This window comes from Cygnus atratus, chromosome 19 (genome assembly GCF_013377495.2).
Source record: "Cygnus atratus isolate AKBS03 ecotype Queensland, Australia chromosome 19, CAtr_DNAZoo_HiC_assembly, whole genome shotgun sequence".
Taxonomy (NCBI): Eukaryota; Metazoa; Chordata; class Aves; order Anseriformes; family Anatidae; genus Cygnus; species Cygnus atratus.
This window is the reverse complement of record NC_066380.1, coordinates 9,620,006-9,637,760: the sequence shown is the minus strand read 5'-3', so window position 1 is coordinate 9,637,760 and position 17,755 is coordinate 9,620,006. Positions and strand designations below refer to the sequence as shown.

At 46.1% G+C, this 17,755-nt stretch overlaps 1 protein-coding gene across 1 annotated transcript in view; it reads left to right on the top strand.

Moving 5' to 3' along the window:
• The window catches only part of LOC118257069 (voltage-dependent N-type calcium channel subunit alpha-1B-like), a 282,260-nt gene that overhangs the window by 226,814 nt on the left and 37,691 nt on the right, over nucleotides 1–17,755 (top strand). Inside the window, exons 26-33 of the mRNA XM_050714494.1 lie at nucleotides 1,701–1,797; nucleotides 3,770–3,930; nucleotides 5,109–5,246; nucleotides 6,129–6,330; nucleotides 7,891–8,055; nucleotides 8,794–8,904; nucleotides 9,058–9,141; nucleotides 13,883–13,888. Of these exons, the coding sequence (XP_050570451.1) occupies nucleotides 1,701–1,797; nucleotides 3,770–3,930; nucleotides 5,109–5,246; nucleotides 6,129–6,330; nucleotides 7,891–8,055; nucleotides 8,794–8,904; nucleotides 9,058–9,141; nucleotides 13,883–13,888 (964 nt within the window). The remainder of the gene's footprint in view (nucleotides 1–1,700; nucleotides 1,798–3,769; nucleotides 3,931–5,108; nucleotides 5,247–6,128; nucleotides 6,331–7,890; nucleotides 8,056–8,793; nucleotides 8,905–9,057; nucleotides 9,142–13,882; nucleotides 13,889–17,755) is intronic.

The following is a 17,755-nucleotide window of genomic DNA, read 5'->3' as shown; positions in this document are numbered from 1 at the left end:
CACTTCTGCTATACATAGTAGTTCTTCTGCATAGTTAAATCAGTCCTGTAACTCTGTATTAGCACAACCAGCTGCACGTACAGGTATGCGAGCAGGCACCTTCCGTCTGCAGCTGCTGAAAATGGCCCTAAAGCACCCCTGAAAGACCAGGCGGGGGAGGAGAGGTAAAGGTCCGTTCTGCTCCTCCTCTGCTCCATTTCTATTCTGTCGAGGAAACTTGTGTTCAACATACAGGTCATTGGGATGTATCCTATGGCCCTCAAAAACTCCCTATGTCTCACTTCCAATTGCATTTCAGGGCAACAGCAGTTACTGTAATTGGAAAAAGAGTCTGGACATGAGACAGGAATGCATGTTTGTAGGTTGCAGATTCCAGTCCAGTATTTGTACTGATTAAAACAGTCTTAGCATTGAGTTGTTAGTCTTTTAGAAGCAGATAAATCACAAAAAGCCACGTTCCAGGGCTCAAGGAGGTCAGTCAGGAATTAAACCAGGTCGTTTCCTCCCCTCTCGGGGCTTCTCCTTTAGCACAGCGCGGAGGGCTGGCTGCTAACAGGGCGTGGGGGAGCTTGCAGCTTGCTCCTGGCACATACCTCGTGTGGGTCTCTAGGGTTGTTTGTGTTTTTATTGCTTTCCTGTTGGAGAAGAGAAATGTTATTTAGCAAACCGAAGAGCGTAGGATAGGTATATCAACATCTGCTCAACATGTTATCCATTCCCACCCGTGTTACTCCAGTAGAGTCTCAGACCCAGTCTACAGTCATGAATAAATTGCTGTTAAAAATTTCCATCCCATTTTTCGCTTCATACTAAATGAAGGGGAATGCTATTGTTTTGCTGTTGGATTGGAAGACGATGTGACTGTGTCTTGGTGTGTGTTGGGGAATAATTCTTTTTCGTTGATTTTGGAAGTGCACGAGGAAAGGAACTCTGTCCTTCCCTAAACCCTTTTAATGGAAATGAGAGGAATGGCCTCATGTTTTGCACACACAAAAACTAAAAACAAAATGTGACTTACCACATCTGCATGCGTAAGTGGGAAGTTGTCCTAGCACTGCTCCAGGCATGTAATATGCCATCATATTACATGGTCCAGCATGGGTTTGGTAGCATGTCTTCCAAAAGAGACCTGAGGATGAGGGTATGGGCACACAGAGCGCTGCCCCTCTCCCAAGGGCTCCGGTTCCCTCCGGTCACTGCCTGCTTGTCCAGACACCACCTCCCTGCCGGAGAAGTGCAAGAAGCACAGAGAAACATCCTCCTGTCTCACCGAGGTGCCTGGGGCAGGATGAGTGCCACGTGTGACCTTCTCCCTTCTCCTGCCCGTGGCTGGGGTGGACGCGCTGAGCCTCCTCTCCTAGTGCCTTCAGCCAGTGTGTGCGGCTGCCCTGGCTGTGGCTCTTGCCTGGGGGGGTAAAGAGGCCTCTGGTTCCCTGGGGACACTCAGGGAAATGAGTCGTGGCTGGAGAGCCCGGGGGGCTCAGCAGGGCAAGGTCTGTGTCCTGCCCAAGCATCCCTTCTGCGTGGTGGCGAACGTGTCCCAGGTGGGAGTTCATCTGTGGTCCTGGCTAGTACTCGGCATCTGTGGTGAGGCTGGCATCCCACACCTGTGAGAAAACTGGTTCTCTCCAGGTGTTTTTGTTCATGGCCAGAGGACTAAACTATTCCCTCTGTTTTCTTGTGCCCTCTATCCCTTGCAGAGGAACCAAAGGCAAGGACATCAACACGATCAAGTCGCTGCGAGTTCTGCGGGTCCTAAGACCACTGAAGACCATTAAACGGCTGCCAAAACTGAAGGTTAGAGAATAACCTCAAATATTTCTTTCTCTGGAGGTTTGCAACTGATCCAAGTGGAAGCTGATGGAGTAAACTTCATCCAAGTTATTTTTGTTCCTTTTATTTTGTTGCAATTAATCTCTTTGCCAGATTTGTAAAAATAGCTGTGCAGATGTTTAGCAAATGTCAAACACTTGTTTCTTTTGCAAACATTGTATGCAATTTTATGAATTATTGCAAATCCACATTAAGAAATCAAAGTTCCCAAAAAAGAAAGAAAAAAAAAATGCAAATAAATTAAATTACAGTTTGTACGTGTGATGCTCCTACAAATAATACATGAGAAAATAGTCTTTGGAGTCTTTGACTTTCACTAGAGAGCTTAGTATGAATATTGCAAGATTTTCCACAGCCTGTCTAAGGAGAAATGTCATTGCTGTATGAGGAGTTTTAATCTGTTCATCTTTTCTATTGAAGAATATATACTGCGGGGGGCTTATAGCAGTACCCTTTCATCTCTAGAATGCTAAGTTACAAAGTAAAATAAATGTAATGGCCTGTGGTTACTTATTCAGCACCATTTCAGGAACGCTTTGAGATAGAGCCAGCCCTGGAAGCAGAGGGTGGAAGGAGTTACAAAATTTAATCATTTCTGAGTTTTGGAGCTCTGGAATATCTGTTATAGAATGTCTTCATGTGTCAGCAGTGCTTTCAGGCTCTTTTCTGTGGGAGATAGGGGAGAAGCGAAGGGTGCTTGTGCAGTGGTGAAGCAATGTCTGACAATTCCTCTTTTCACATAATGCTACGTAAAAATCAGGGTTACTTATTATACAGATTTGCCTTTGTCCTTACCCGCAATTCATGCCTAACTAATTTTCATTTCATGCATTTTTATGCGTACTAAATTTACCTCACAAGATAAGGAAGAGTAATGTTGAACAATGTAGAAAATGGTCTTTATTTGTTTAGAAATCTGAAATGCACAGTTCTTGGGTTGTACAACAGTCGACAGCAGCTCTGCCTTACTGCAGAACACAACGTTTGCTTTTTATTGAATGCCTTCCTTATTTTCAAGTCATTTTACAGAGTAATTTTACCATTTCTAAAGAAGAATTCAGAAATCTCTATGAAGCAGAAGTCATATTCACATGGTTTGTGTTCAAAATACTTTTTCGTTTTTTTTTCCTGGATATGATCTTGTATGCAACGATCAGCAAGATTAATAGGGTGATTAGAGATGCTTCCAGTGTTTTAATTTTGGGTTTCTGGGTTGCATCAGGAGTGTAATTCTGGGAATTATTCACTGCCATTCAGAGAAACAGAAACACTATTGTACAAACCCCGTGCTCAGGCAATAACACAGCTCCATTTCTATTATTATGACAGACTTCACAGACTAAAATTAAACTGCAAATTACTTGTAACAGTGAATCAGTGACTAATAACTAAATAATAAATGTATTTGAGAAGTTATTCGTGAGGAGTTCAGAAGTGACATATGCTGACTAGATTATTCACACTTGATTTTGGTAGACACTTCATTAGAAAGAAATATATTGTTCAAAGCATTTGATTGTTTTGCATCTGGTGTATTTTTCTTATTATTCAAACAGTTCAAATAACAGTCAATGAGGAACATATTTGATGAGGTTTTTCCCTATTCACTGTGAATAAATTAAACACAAGTAAATTTTTCATTTCATAATTGGCCATGGGAATATTTGCTTAGGACTAATATTTCTCTGTCTTGATGAATTTTACGGGCAGCACCAGAGAATTCGATGACACACCAAACCCACCAAGAAAGCAGGAGCTGTCAGAAGCCAGAATTATTTCCCACAGCGAGCATGCACCGAACATGTGCTGTGCAAGTCAGTGACACCACACATGGGTTACATGTTGGGTAACTACTCCCACGTGCAGGTAGATGCTAGGTGCCAGGGTAATGCCCTCTGCCTTCCTCACAGCCCCGTAACCTTGTTCCCATCCCCAGGCCGTCTTTGACTGTGTGGTGAATTCCCTGAAGAATGTCCTCAACATCCTCATAGTCTACATGCTCTTCATGTTCATTTTTGCCGTCATCGCTGTGCAGCTCTTCAAAGGCAGATTCTTCTACTGCACTGATGAGTCGAAGGAGCTCGAGAAGGACTGCAGGTATGGCTGGGCAGGGGCTGCAGAAGGAGCCTGAGGTTCCTCTGGCACCAGTAGCTCCGGGCTGTCTCCAAGCTACTACCCAAGCAATTGGGTATCTGCCGAGTGTGGCGAGGCTCCTGTAAGCGCACTGCTTCGGCACATTTACCCTAGAGGTGAATTTTCCCTTTTGTTGTTTTAATACCTTCACTGTTTCTGGCGGTGGTGATCTAGTAAATGATTGCTCAAATGCTGAACAATACAGGGGAGAAAGCTCCTTCTCCCAGCAAGGGCTGGGTGTGAATTCAAGGTAAAGAACGCCTTGGGACGGGTGGCGTGACTCCTCTTTCTACCTGCTGCCTGGATTCTCACAGCTTGTGCAAATTAAGAAAACAGAATGAATAAATAATCAAAAGTGAGTCAGTAGGAAGTTAAAGAACTCCTAATTAGCTAGAAAAAAGGACTGTATTTGAATATCTTAAGAGCCCTATCATGCTTTGTCCTTGGCAGCAGACTGTGGAGGTGTGCTGCTCCCCGCAGCAGGTGTCTTCCTCACTTGCCTTTTTCCTTGGCACCCAAACTGCATCCTCAGCACTGCCTGGGGCTGCCTGTCCGTCCGTCCATCTCCCCTTGGGGTCCCTGCAGCGTGGGGCAGCAGCACGACTGCTCTCACTGCAGCTCTGCCTTGCAACAGAGCAGATGCATTGCAGAAAAGTATGAAATTATAGAAGAACTTAGGGTGGTGAAGAACTCTCCAGATACCAGGTCCAAGCTCCTGTCTCTCAAAGCAGGACCAATTCTGAAGTTAGATACAGCCTTCAAGTAGGAACCAGAGGCCGCTCCCCATCAAACAGCAGAGTTTTCTGTAAGGTCAGACAGCTTGGGGCCAGCATGCCATTAGCTGTCAGCTTTGTCCAGCAAATGAATGTCTTGATGACATTTATTTAATTTCTAAACGTCAGGCCCAGTTCCTGAGGCTCCCCTAGACTTTGCTTGTGTTCCCTATCTTTGGGCAGTCTGGCCTGGTGGGATGTGCTCGGTACCAGACGGTATTCAAGGTCCCTTCCAACCCAAACCATTTGATGAATCTACAAACCTAGGGGCTGTGCGTGGTCAGACCCTGCTGTACTGGGGTATTCTCCCCATTTGGTCTCCCATTTGGTCTGAAATTCTCCCGTTTGGTCTGAATCTCTTGTTCCTAGGGGTCAGTACCTTGACTATGAAAAAAATGAGGTGGAGGCACAGCCCAGGGAATGGAAAAAATACGAGTTCCACTACGACAACGTGCTGTGGGCTCTGCTGACGCTCTTCACCGTCTCCACGGGAGAAGGGTGGCCAACGTGAGTACGTGGGGCTGGCGGGGTCAGATGTCTCGGGTGGGGGTAGCGCCAGCTTTCCATGCTGAGGGACATGTCAAGGACAGGTGACCTGTGGAATAGGAACAGTTTTATCAGCCAAGCTTTAACTTCCCCTTTTGTCACTCGTGGGTGAGTCAGTGGGCAGCGTTCTGCCTTTTTCTCGGCGCTCCTCTGAGCCTGCACACTGATGCCGAGGAGGCTTTCAGTGCTGACTAGCCTGCTTGCTCCTGTCTCCTGGCCTTGTGCACCTTTCTTGAGTGTAAAATTTGTAATGGAAATATAAGAAAATTAAGGGGAAAAGTATTGCGACCTATGCTGAAAGTATACTGGGTATTTGAGCCTCTAGGCTGTTCAGCATATGACTTTATTTTGGCAGACGTTTCTGCTGGGACTGCAGTTCATGGTTGGGATGTCTACATGGCAGGACTTCCTTGTCCTCCATATTCAGTTATTTAATAAAATAGAGAATAAAACTTAGAGCATCAGCATGTCCTTTCCAAACCCTCGCTGTTCCCCTGGATACTCAGAGATCATCAGTACCTTTCTTTTCCCACCCGTATTTTATTCATATTGACCAGAGCAGAAGAGAAGCCAGATCTGACGGTATCCTTTCCCCCTCACTTGGATATGTGGATCTGTACGTAGCAGATGGCAATCATTCATCAGAATGGTGAAAACAGAGGTTTCCCTAAAATATCCTCAAGGAAAACTTCTTCCCAGCCACTAAGATGGGAATGAATTTGACCTGAGCATATGTGGGAAAGCCCTCCATGCGAGTGAAGGCCAGCAAGCAACTGTAGGGGTGTCATTGGTGCTTCTCACTAATTCCACTGACATTTCTTCTCTCTCTGCGCTTGCTTGCAGTGTATTGAAGCATTCAGTGGATGCTACCTACGAGGAACAGGGTCCCAGCCCTGGCTACCGAATGGAAATGTCTATCTTTTACGTGGTGTATTTTGTTGTCTTCCCTTTTTTCTTTGTGAACATCTTTGTGGCGTTAATCATCATCACCTTCCAAGAGCAAGGAGATAAAGTGATGTCAGAATGCAGCCTAGAGAAAAACGAGGTACCCACGTCTTATGAATTCAGCCACTGTGGGTGTTAGCACCTGGGGGGTCCAGAGCACCTTGATACCAAGGGGAGTTCACTCCTCATCCCTCCTGCAGCAGGAAGGGCTTCAGAACGTGTGGTGTGATGTGCTGAATGTAGGGCCTAGAGAATAAGCACCAAGGCTCTTGGAGATTTTCATATTTTGCATTAAAACAAAACCAGGGCAAGCCCCCAGCTGCTGCACTTGAGCTAAGCAGTGCCCATATCCCTCTGGATCACACCACTACTTCCAAGTGGAGATAGCGTTGCGTGTTAGCTCGAGCATGCATCTGCAAAAGGAGGCAGAAGTGCTTGGTGAGAGGGGCTGCTCGTCAGAAATCAAAGTGAAATGCAGTTGCTGCTGCTCCCCAGTGGAAAGCTGCTCTCACCAGGCTTTTTTTTTGCCTGGCTGAGGCAGCATCCTCCTGCCAGCAGCCAAAAGGAGATTCCTTGGGAAGAGCATAAGAACAGGGCAAGTACGCACAATGCTTTCATTTAACACCGTAGCAAATGCAACCATTTTCAGCTTAGGAACATCCTGAATTGGACGTGGTATCTCTGTAGTTAGCAGCATCTGTCTGTCGTTCTTCCACAGACATATCCAGTTTCCTCAAGAACCCAGGCAAAATTTTAGCATTTGCAAAATCCTTTGTCTGGGGTCACTGGGCTTCAACTACCTGTTGTGCAGAAAAAATCTCGTTCATTTTGAAACTGGAGCTTGATTTTTGATTAAAAGAGTTGACTTTTAATCAGTTACTGAGTGTTTCAATTGTTTGTCTGTTTGAACAAAAAGTCCAAAATAAAGTCGAGTATTTTGAGATGATTTACCCACATTTTTTTCAACTGGGCAGAAAGTATTCTTCTTGAGATTTGCAGTATGATAAAATGTGAGATTTTGAATTTTTATCTCAATCCAAGATGAGAAAATGTTCCAGAATCAAAACTTGTTGTGGGTAAAAATAAATTTTAAAGCACTTCTCTACTTATAAAAATGTGAACAGAAATTGCCAGCTAAGGGTGTCTTTGAGAGTACAGCCAGTAATACTTGTTGGGTAATTTATTGGTTGAGTTCAGTTCACGTTTCATAGAAGTTATTAGGTGGAGAGGTTTTGCTGTGTGTGAGGACGCACCTGAGCTTCACAATACTTTTGTTTTTAGCACAGATAGCATCTTCACCAATCCTCTGGTTTCTGAATTCTGTGTCAGAAGGAACTGGCAGAGTGTTTTCTTAAGCAAGCCCATGAATTTAAAGCTTATTTCCTTAAGCAGGAGGGGATTGGTACCCACTGGGCGATGAACAGGGTTGCAGGAGGCTACAGGAGCGCTGCGGGGTTTGGGATTCCCATGAGTGTCCAGGATTGATCACAGTTTGGGGCTGGTGTGCTGCATTTCACAGTAGTATTCAGTACTTGAATTGAGTGTCGGAAAGGCTTAGAAACGCCATCCTCTGCTACATCCTCCGCTCCCAGAAATATCCTGACTGATGGAGACTGTCAGCCCTTTTTTGTATTCTTTTCATCCCATTTCTGTTTTGTAGAGGGCCTGCATAGACTTCGCTATAAGTGCCAAGCCACTGACCCGCTACATGCCTCAGAACAAGCAATCTTTTCAGTACAAGATGTGGAAATTTGTGGTGTCCCCTCCCTTTGAGTACTTTATCATGGTCATGATTGCACTCAATACTATTGTTCTCATGATGAAGGTTAGTGGGCTGTTACTAAATCTTTGCAATTTCGGGCTAGAAAATATGGTGTTTGCTGTGGAGGTTTTGTGCTCTCGGCTGGGGGGTTCGGCAGGAACATCGCCACTTCTGATCCCCTTCATGTTGGTTTTAGAGGCCATGGGGAATTTCCTCTGTCCCCAGAGGGAGGTGGTTTGGTTGTGATCAGACACTGTGAGTGAGAATTGGGCTCAGCCCACGCTTCCGGCACAGAGCAGGTTCACTCCCTGGGGGTGCTCTAAATCCGGCCGTGCCAGGGAGATTGCTCAAATTTGTGCCAGGCTTCAGGGACAAGATCCACAGTCCCTAGAAGGACGAGATGCGGGTGTCTGATTATTGTGGATAATCTCTCCTCCTAACCCTTGTCTAGCGTAGAGTATTTCACAACCAAGTGGTCACCATCTTCGTAGGGTCTGCTGAAATTAAATACAGTTGTGCACTTGTTCTCTGGTTTTGGAAAATGCCCTTCCTTCCCGCTGGTCCATGACGTGCTTGCATGGAGATGTACACAGCAGCAGGGCCCCAATCCCGGGGGTAGCCCCAGCTCTAGGCAATGCTCTGATTCTGTCGTGGCATACCCATGTTCCTACCCAAAGTCTTGCTTAAAGCAAGACACTAGAATGGGCAGAGGTCTTGCAGTCAGGTGAGACAGATAGGAAGGTTTTACTCTGCCATCATAAGGGATCTTTCAGTAACATCCTTTCTTCCATCCTGGTTTAGTTCTATGATGCTCCAGAAGCGTATGAAGAAATGTTGAAATGCCTGAATATTGTGTTTACGTCCATGTTTTCAATGGAATGTGTGCTGAAGATCATTGCCTTTGGTGTGCTGGTATGTGCCTTCCTCGTTTATTTTCAACTGTTTCTACGTGAAATGCTTCTATTTCATGATGCACATTTAAAAACAAGCAAACAAAAAAAACTGTCTTGCAAAGAGATAATAACCCCTGGACCCCTCTATCCCCTTTGTGTTCTCATTTGGCAGAATTATTTCCGAGATGCCTGGAATGTCTTTGATTTTGTAACAGTGTTGGGAAGTATTACTGATATTTTAGTAACAGAGATTGCGGTAAGTACAGTTTGCTCAATTTGCTTCATTTACCAACAAAGCTGTACCCTGTCGAGACGTTGCACCTTTTCCCCACCAGCCCTAGAGCTGCCTCAGGGACCCACAGTGTGACAGGGTCCCTGGGTGACCTGGCAGCCTGCTTCCATCAGCTCTGCTCTTTCCACAGAGATGAGCACTGCTGGCTGCCCCTAAGCCTTTCGTGCCAAAAGCTCTGATGAGAACAACAGTGCTGGTGACTCTGCCAGGAGGCAGGCTCTATTTCTCGTTCAGGAAAAGGCTCTGACCCCGAGCCATTTTTTGCTTATTAATGGAAAAATCCTGTTGAATGTAAGAGAGGGACAATATCAAAAGGAATCTAATGAAGACTGCTGGCTTGTAGGGCCACACAGGTGCCCTTCGCAGGGCACACACGCACACCAGCATCTCGTCTGTCACTCCCAGCCCATCTTGATTATGGGACAGGGCAAAGGTGATAAGAGAAGAGAGAATGGGAACATAAAAGCAACCAGAAACTCACCAGCCTGTGCAGTCTGCACTGGGGGAACACAGTTTCTGTTCTGTGCACAAAAGTTTTGCAGGGCAATTATTAATTAAATAAAAACAGAACATAACTATACCACAGGATTCATTGGCCACCCTTCCCATGTCTGCTCTCTCCCTGCTAATGATTCCTGGAGATTACATTAAGTGCACAAATGTACCATTAAATTCTAGAGGATTTTTCCATAAGGGCAGCAAATGACTCGAGCCTGAAATTATCCAATTTTAAAATGTGCTCCTTTCCTTTCCCAATGCATGTTTTAGCTGATGATGCTGTATCTGTATTTAATGGATTTGAACTTTACCGTAATTTTTTCTTCTCAGTCCTCAGGATTTGCTTATAGACCTGTTTTATGTGTGCTAAGCACTGTGTTTCCCAGACTTCTTTACAGGACATTCAGCTGGTGCTGAAGACCATATTGCAGCTGCTAACAAAATACATTATTATCTAACCTCCTTGGTACAAAAAAATACAGAAAAAGCCAACTTTTACTCCTCATGCAAATGGTGTTTAACAGTTGATGAATCTTGCAGACTTTGCATTGCCTTTTGCTCTTAGTGCACAGCCTACAGCCAGGGTAGAGTCACTCAGCTCAAGCACAAGGTCTGGCTACCACCTCTGTGTGCATCAGGAGATTTGTTGTGCTGTGGCAGGTACTGGATGCTTGCCTCCATTCCGTCTGCCTTGGGACATGATTTCTTGCCAGGTTTAGGCACTCAAACCTTTGCCTTGGTTTGAAAATCTGTGGAAATGTTTGCAAGTCAGCCACAAACACACTGACACTTCTTTTCAAACCGTCCTTCTGCCAGTGTTACCAGCACAGTGAACTTGCAGTCGTTACGGGAGCCTGTGGTCTCCAGGTCTGGTAAATGCTCCTTCAGGAAGAGAAAGGGTAAGAGTTAGTGCATAGTTAGAGGCTCTTACCTTCTCCTGGTCTGTGAGCTGAGGCTAAACATGCTACCAGAGACCCACCTGGGGGTCACTGGTGCAGCAGCCCTGATGGTACAGGAGCAGCTGCATCAGCCTCTGCTCTGCACTGGTTCCTCTGGCATCCAGCATCAGATAGTGCAGCAGTCCAGGGATGCCTTTGGAGAGCAGCATGAATTCTTTCTAAAACAGGCAGCAAAATCCATTAGAGCTAAGCTCCCAAGTATCTATACACTTTTTTATCCTTCCAGATAATAATTGAGAATCTTTTGGTTTGACTAACTAGATCCATCAAGCCAAACCTCAGGGAGGACTGCCTGCTGGAGTTCAGCCTGCTCTGGTAGTGCATCCAGCACAAAGTTGCTCACAGACATCTCTTTCATATCAAACCCATGTGTTGCCATTGCCACTCCAGCTCCTTACCTCTTGGTTCTCTCTCTCAATCCACAGACCAATTTGAGCTGCATTTTCACTAAATCTTCCCTTTCTGCAGCATTTCTGCACAGCCACCATGTCTCCTGCCCACGTGCTTTCCCCTGCAGAGTGCCTAGAGGTCTCCCCTGCCTACTTGCTAGAGCTGTTTTTCAAAACTTCTTTCATATGGCACTTCTCCGATCTCCCTCCAGCCTGTGCCTGCTTGCAGCAGCACACTCACGCTGAATGGCTTTTGCAGCCACTGGTGTATTATTTTTAAGCTGCCTGCATCCATCTCTGAGCCTCCAGACGGGGCGATGGGCTGAGAGTTCAAGTACATCGTGCGCATCGTGCCGAAGAGGCGTTAGGAAGTAGGTTACTTGGCTTACAAGTGATGCATTGACTCACTGCTTCACTACTCAAGGGAGAATTTGCAGCAGTGCCCTGAAGACTGCGTTTATACCACAACTGTTAACAGCAGCAAATAATTGCAGCTTGCAGGCTCTCTATCACAGAGCATTTGCTTCATCCAGAGCCTCGTGGTGCAGGTCGTCTTGTAGCAGGCTCTCCACTGCCAGTGCAACCCCCTGTCCTCTGAGGCCTGAGGACACTTTATGGCACCTTGTGTGGAAGATGAGCAGAAGGGTGCCATGCTGTTCTGGTCCCATTTTGTTGGGTCCACAGGAGGTGGCAGGGTGCGCTGTCCTGACCCATGGCATATCGAGGGAGCCCAAGGGGTCCCAGAGCTGTCTGGGAAACACCAGCACTGTTTTGCCGTCTGGGAAGTGACGTGATAGATTTACATTTTCAACCACCTTTGTAATCATAGAATCATAGAATATCCCGAGTTGGAAGGGACCCATAAGGATCACCAAGTCCAACTCCTGGCACCGCACAGGTCTGCCCAAAAGTTTAGACCATGTGACTAAGTGCACAGTCCAATCTCTTCTTAAATTCAGACAGGCTTGGTGCAGTGACTACTTCACTGGGGAGCCTGTTCCAGCGTTCAGCCACCCTTTCGGTGAAGAACCTCTTCCTGATGTCCAGCCTAAACTTCCCCTGCCTCAGCTTAACACCATTCCCGTGGGCCCTGTCACTGGTGATAATGGAGAATAGGTCACCTGCCTCTCCACTCCCCCTCGCAAGGAAGTTGTAGACTGCGATGAGGTCCCCCCTTAGCCTCCTCTTCTCCAGGCTGAACAAGCCAAGTGATGTTATTTTATGTTATTTTAAACCTGCTATTTTAAATCAGGGCTGTGCCTAAGTCACTTTAACACTTCTGCGATTTAGAACCAATTACAAATAAAAGTGCTGAAGCTGTCTACAGGCAGCCCAGGCCGTGCAGAGCACCAGGGCTGAGGCGAGGACCGGTGGGCAGGCGTTTTTTTGTTTGCAGGCATCATGCCTTGTCTTTACCTATGCGTCTACTGACTCTGCCCAACTGCTTTTTGCCCTTCACATTCCAGGTAGAGGAGAAAAGTAACTGAGGGTGGACATTTGCTCTGCACCAAATGCCATAGCCATGCTTAGCCTGGCTCTGGGCTCGGTGCACAAGCAGGGGAGCAGCAGCTCTCTGCATTGTGTGACAGAGCTGGGAGTAACCAAAGAGGAGATCAGGTCTTTGCCTCTTGTGACCCAGAGCTGTGTCCCCACTGCAGGATGCCCTCTTCTCTCTTTGCCTTCCTTTGCTCCAAGCTGCCCACAGCTGCTGGGCAGCCATGCAGGCACCTGGGGGCAGTTGACCCAGCCCCGTGTGTTCAGCCCCCTCGTTGCCCATTTATACAGGAAGGTTTCTCAGGCGGAGAGAAGCCCAGGTGATAGCCACAATGTTGATGGCATTTGTGGATACCCATCCCCAAAATAAACCGTGAAGCCCTCCTGCTGCTTGTGGTGATGGGATGCATCACAGAATGGTTTGGGTTGGAAGAGGCCTTTAAAGATCACATAGTCCAGCACCCCTTCCATGGGCAGGGATGTATTTTGCTTGATTTTGAGGTCAGGCTAGCAAATAGTTGCAGGAGCACTGTTTTTCTGCATGACTAACTTATGGTTTTCCAACTGTGAGTGTCCTCCAAGGTAACTGAGTCTGCTCACCTGGGCGGTCTCATCTTGAGAGTCTCGGCTTCCACCAGCCTTGCTGCATCGGTACTTTGAACCACTGAAAAGTAAAGATAAAAGGAAAAGAAATGTGTTGATTAATTGCTTTATTTTAATTTGGTAGTCATGTCATATGTAATTTACTTTGTGAATGCAGTGGAATATACATATTTTTTTATTTCCCTAGGCAAAAAACATGCATGTCAGTTTTTTTTACCCTCTTGGTAATTGGAGTAAAATAGTAAAACAGGTGGCACGAAGGAGAAGCTGTCCTTGCTCCTCCAGCCGGCCTTAGGAGGCCGAATGGGTGTATGGCAAACTGACATCTATTTCTGTGCCTGGAAATACAAAAAAAAAAACATCCTGAGAAGTGTTTGTGAATTGTCTCCCAATTTGCATTACAAAAAGAAATGCAAATAACAACTGCACTGTCTGTGTTACCTTTAGGATCTCAGAACCTGTTTTGGTTTGAAGCATTCTTTAATTTATATAATTATCATAAAAATAACACCCCCAAAAGCCCAACAGTTCTTTTCCAGTGAAATTTTCAGAGTTTCCTTTTTTGCTTGTCCTGATTACTCATTTTCTCTTTTGTTTCCTGTTTTGTTCTTTATTTTCCTTATCTACCTGCTGAATCACGCCATCCAATCAACATACAATGCGAAAACCATGTCTCCGTCTGTATGTTGTGCACCTGCTGCTCAAAAAAATAAATTTGTAAATAATCTTGCAAATATCCATCCATGAAAACATCACATATAGGACACGGTTGGTTTCATTGAATTTAAACAATTATTTAAATTCTCTGCTTTTATTTTCTCTCGTTTTTCTTTAATTTAATTTGTTTTGATGAGATTTCCGATTGCACTGGTGAAAAAGCCTCACTGCAGCGTGCCTCAAAACTGGCTTCTGTTCTGCATCTTCTTCCCCTTGGCTAATTGGTGACGTGAGGCAAATGCAGTTACCAATAGCCTGTTCTCCGCTGTTTGTTACACCCGACACTGATAAAGGGGAGACTGACACTTGCTTTATTTTCGTGGAAAATTGAATAAGAAGGAAGGATGCTTCTGGATGACCTGGATGGGAAACCCTTCCTTTTGTAAGTGGTGGCACCAAATTCAGTTCTCAGAAACTGGTTTTGTTTTCCTTTTACGATAAGATGTGTTGAGCTTTCTGGAGAGGGAAGCAGAACATTTAGGAGGACTGTCTTTGTATTTCAAGCCCATGGTTCTTGTAAGGCAAAAAAAAAAAAAAAAAAAAAAAAAAGAAAACATTAAAACCATTACAGACTTGCTTCCCTCAAATCAAAAGAGAAGTCATAGGAAAGATTCTTTTTATTCAACTTTGAAAACTCTGGCATACCAAGATATGTGGAAGTATTTTGCCACCATAATGGACACAGAGTCCCTGGATGCAAAAGCAAATACCTCAAGTAAAATGCAGAAACCACACTATGAATAGGGCTGAGAACTGGGAACCAGATCCCAATGTGAATTTGAATGCCTAATTCCAAAGGTGTCTTTGGAAACACTGGTCTTTGAAAATCAAAAATTAAGCAAAAAAGGATGAATAAGGAAAAATGTAATTAAAAAAGATTCCATTCTAAATTGTCCTAGCTATGATTAATAGTAACACGAATGAGACCATGAGCTTATCAAAAAACGCTCGGTCACCTGACCAAAGCTCTTGGATCTATTCTAACTTAACATCTGGACTTTCTCTTGCACAGTTGCTGTTCAGAAACAAATCAATGTGGGCTTTGTGACAGCCTGCAGATAACCTCCATGCTTGCCTAACAGCGGGTCCAGGAGGAAACTTTCTGCTAGGAAACAACAAAGAAGGAAATGAGGATGTGTAAGTTAGAGGTTTGCTCCATGCGATCAGAGCAGTGAGCCCTCTGTGGGTGCAGTGGCTGGAACCACAGCGGTGTGTGGGAGCTGGGGGACCTCTGGGTAATTCATCTTTGGGCACCCTGGGTCCAGAAAGCACAGAGAAGTGCTCTGGCATCAGCTGCTCATGTGAATAGTGGAAAAATGAGCTTATCTTCATTTGCCCAAATTTTGGCCTCGTTGCTGTTAAAGTGTTGCGAGTTTAAATGTTCATCCTGTGATTGTTAGGGTTGTGGTCTCTGTGGCCATATGCCCAGGTCCAAGGCTCCTTCCATCGCTTGGTGTCCAAGACCCATGAGTTAGATCTTGGGGGCACCGGGCTGCCTTCCTCCTGCTGCTGCTGACGATGGGAGCCAGCAGTGACTGCAGCAGAATTACTGAAGTTAAAAGTTGATGTGGAATGGGGAGAAATCTCAGCGTTACGCATTTATAAAACCACCTTTCCAGTCTTTCTGGCTGTGGATGAAAGGATGTGATACAGCTGTAATGGTAGAGTCGCAGGCAGGCGTGGTAAAAATATTCAGCCTCTGAAAATCAGGAAGGGATTTCCCCAGGCTTCAAAGGAAGCCAGGACGAAGCTTGCGTAGCAAGATTCAGTGGCTCTTCTGCGGTACTGGCAGTGTCACAGATGTTTAAATTGGACTACTCATCAAAGGTAGTTCATGTGCTTAAATACCTTTTCCTCAGTGGTAGTTCCTTAGCAGCATAGGTTAATTCTTGCCAGAAGAACAGCCAAAGCGCCCTGAGCGCTCCTGTTCTTGGCTTGGTTGGACCCCTCTTCTTATGCCTCTACAGCATCTTTGCAACTTTGGGCATGCTGAAGACAGAAATCTGACATTCCAAGATGTCGGGTTGTTTTGTGTTTTGCAACTGGGCACCCATGAGAGGTAAGGGTGAGCAGCCCAGCTTCTGCTGGGGTTATTGTTTTGTGGTGGTGTTGGGTAACCTCCTTCGCTGAATCCTCCAGAGCACATCCAGCTGTGCCAGGGAAAGCTCATATGCTCATTTCAGGTTTTAAAGTCCAAAACACTAAATCCATTGAGTCTTGGTGCTTTGCTGCTGGCATGCAGAGCAGAGCTCATTCTGCATCCCTGTGGTCAGTGGGCACAGCTCCTGTGCTGCGGAGGAAAACACTTTGCTGTTGTAGATGCAGGAGGAGTAGATCTGGGTAATGGTTGTATGCCCTATCCATCATGGATTTTCTGCTTTTTTTCTATGAAAAATGTCCTGAGAAAGGGTAAAGAGCAGGCTGTCCATGGCTGGACAGCAGGCAAGGCCAGTTCTCTCTCTGTGATGTCTCTTCTCCCCCTTCCCTCCTCCCCTCCTGCTTCCACTGAGCTCTGGGGACGCATTGCATGGAACCCCATGGGGTCTGTGGGCAGCTGGGTGCCCTCAGCACCAGACTCCAGCCACCTCCTCTTACAGGGAAATAGTGACAAGGCAGAGAGAAACGCCTTTCAAACAGTTTGCCAGTCCTCAGGTGGATCACAAAACCATAAAGCAACCGTGCCTCTTGTGAGCACCTGGCAGCCTTTTCAGCATCTGTGCAACAGAAAAGCAAACAAAACACTGGAAACAAAGACCCTGATGATCCAGAAGATGACTGTGTGCATGTCACATATTACAGGGGTAGCTAGAAGGAAGGAGAATCAATGCAAAACTCTGCTATACACGAGAAATATTGCAACGTGGAGTTTCCCCTTTAACTGCATGCAATGCTGATACCTGCCTGGAGAGCTGCGTGGCCAAAGGAGGGGTTTTCTACGCAGTGTGCCGAGGGTTACGCACGCCCAGCGCTCCCACCCATCACAAGCGTGTGTAATTTTGCCTCACGACGAACAGTCCTCTGCGGGCTCTGTGCACGTGGGTGATGCTGGATTTTCCTGGGTTGCGAGGGATTCCTCACAGAGCTGGGGCTTCTGCTGCCCTTTAGGAAGTGGCAGTGGATAAGCCAAAAAAGGAGGGGTTGGGACTGGGAGGGAAAACAAACAAACAAACAAACAAACAAAAAAACTATTTGCCCATCCAAATCGCAGGGAGTGGAAATTTGCAGACAAGCACAGTTTTGAAGCCCCCACTCGTCCCGCACGCACACCGCTATCCTGTAGAAAGCCCCAGTTGGCGCAGGGTCAGCTGGTGCGAAGTGTAACTTTGCAGCCAGCACAGACCAAATCAGACATGGAGCATCGTGCTAAATGTGATGGTGAGATTGTAGCAAAGTCTGAGTAAGAGGAAGGTTTTGCTGCTAAGCTGTATTAATGTGGAAGAGGGAGGTAAGGCAGGCTCACACACAGAGAACTGGATGCTGCAGATGCTGCCTGTGTGCATGCGCCTTGGAGGAGCCTTAGGCAAGGGGAAGATGTGGCTCAAGCGATGCTATGAAGGTAATAATTTGCCTGACTTGCAGTAGTGCAATGAACAGGGTCACGTAAAACCTGATCCAGCTCCTGCAGGGATATTCCCGTGATTACAACGGGCTCTGAGTTAAATCTTTGCCCTGGGCTGGACATAGCCCTGCTGCTCACCGGGTGCAGCTGCCCGCGCTGCAGCCCAGGCAGGAGGATCCAGAGCAGGCACCCGGTGGCTCCCCGGCTCTCCAGCCGTGCTCAGGCTCTGTCCCCTGGCTCTTGTACAGCCCTTACCTGCTAAGGTGAGTTCAGCCAGTGAAGGGAAGGTAACCAATGCAAAAAATAAAACAGAACTGATGTTAAGAGACAGGTGTTGGATTTTTAGCACTGACCTTGAC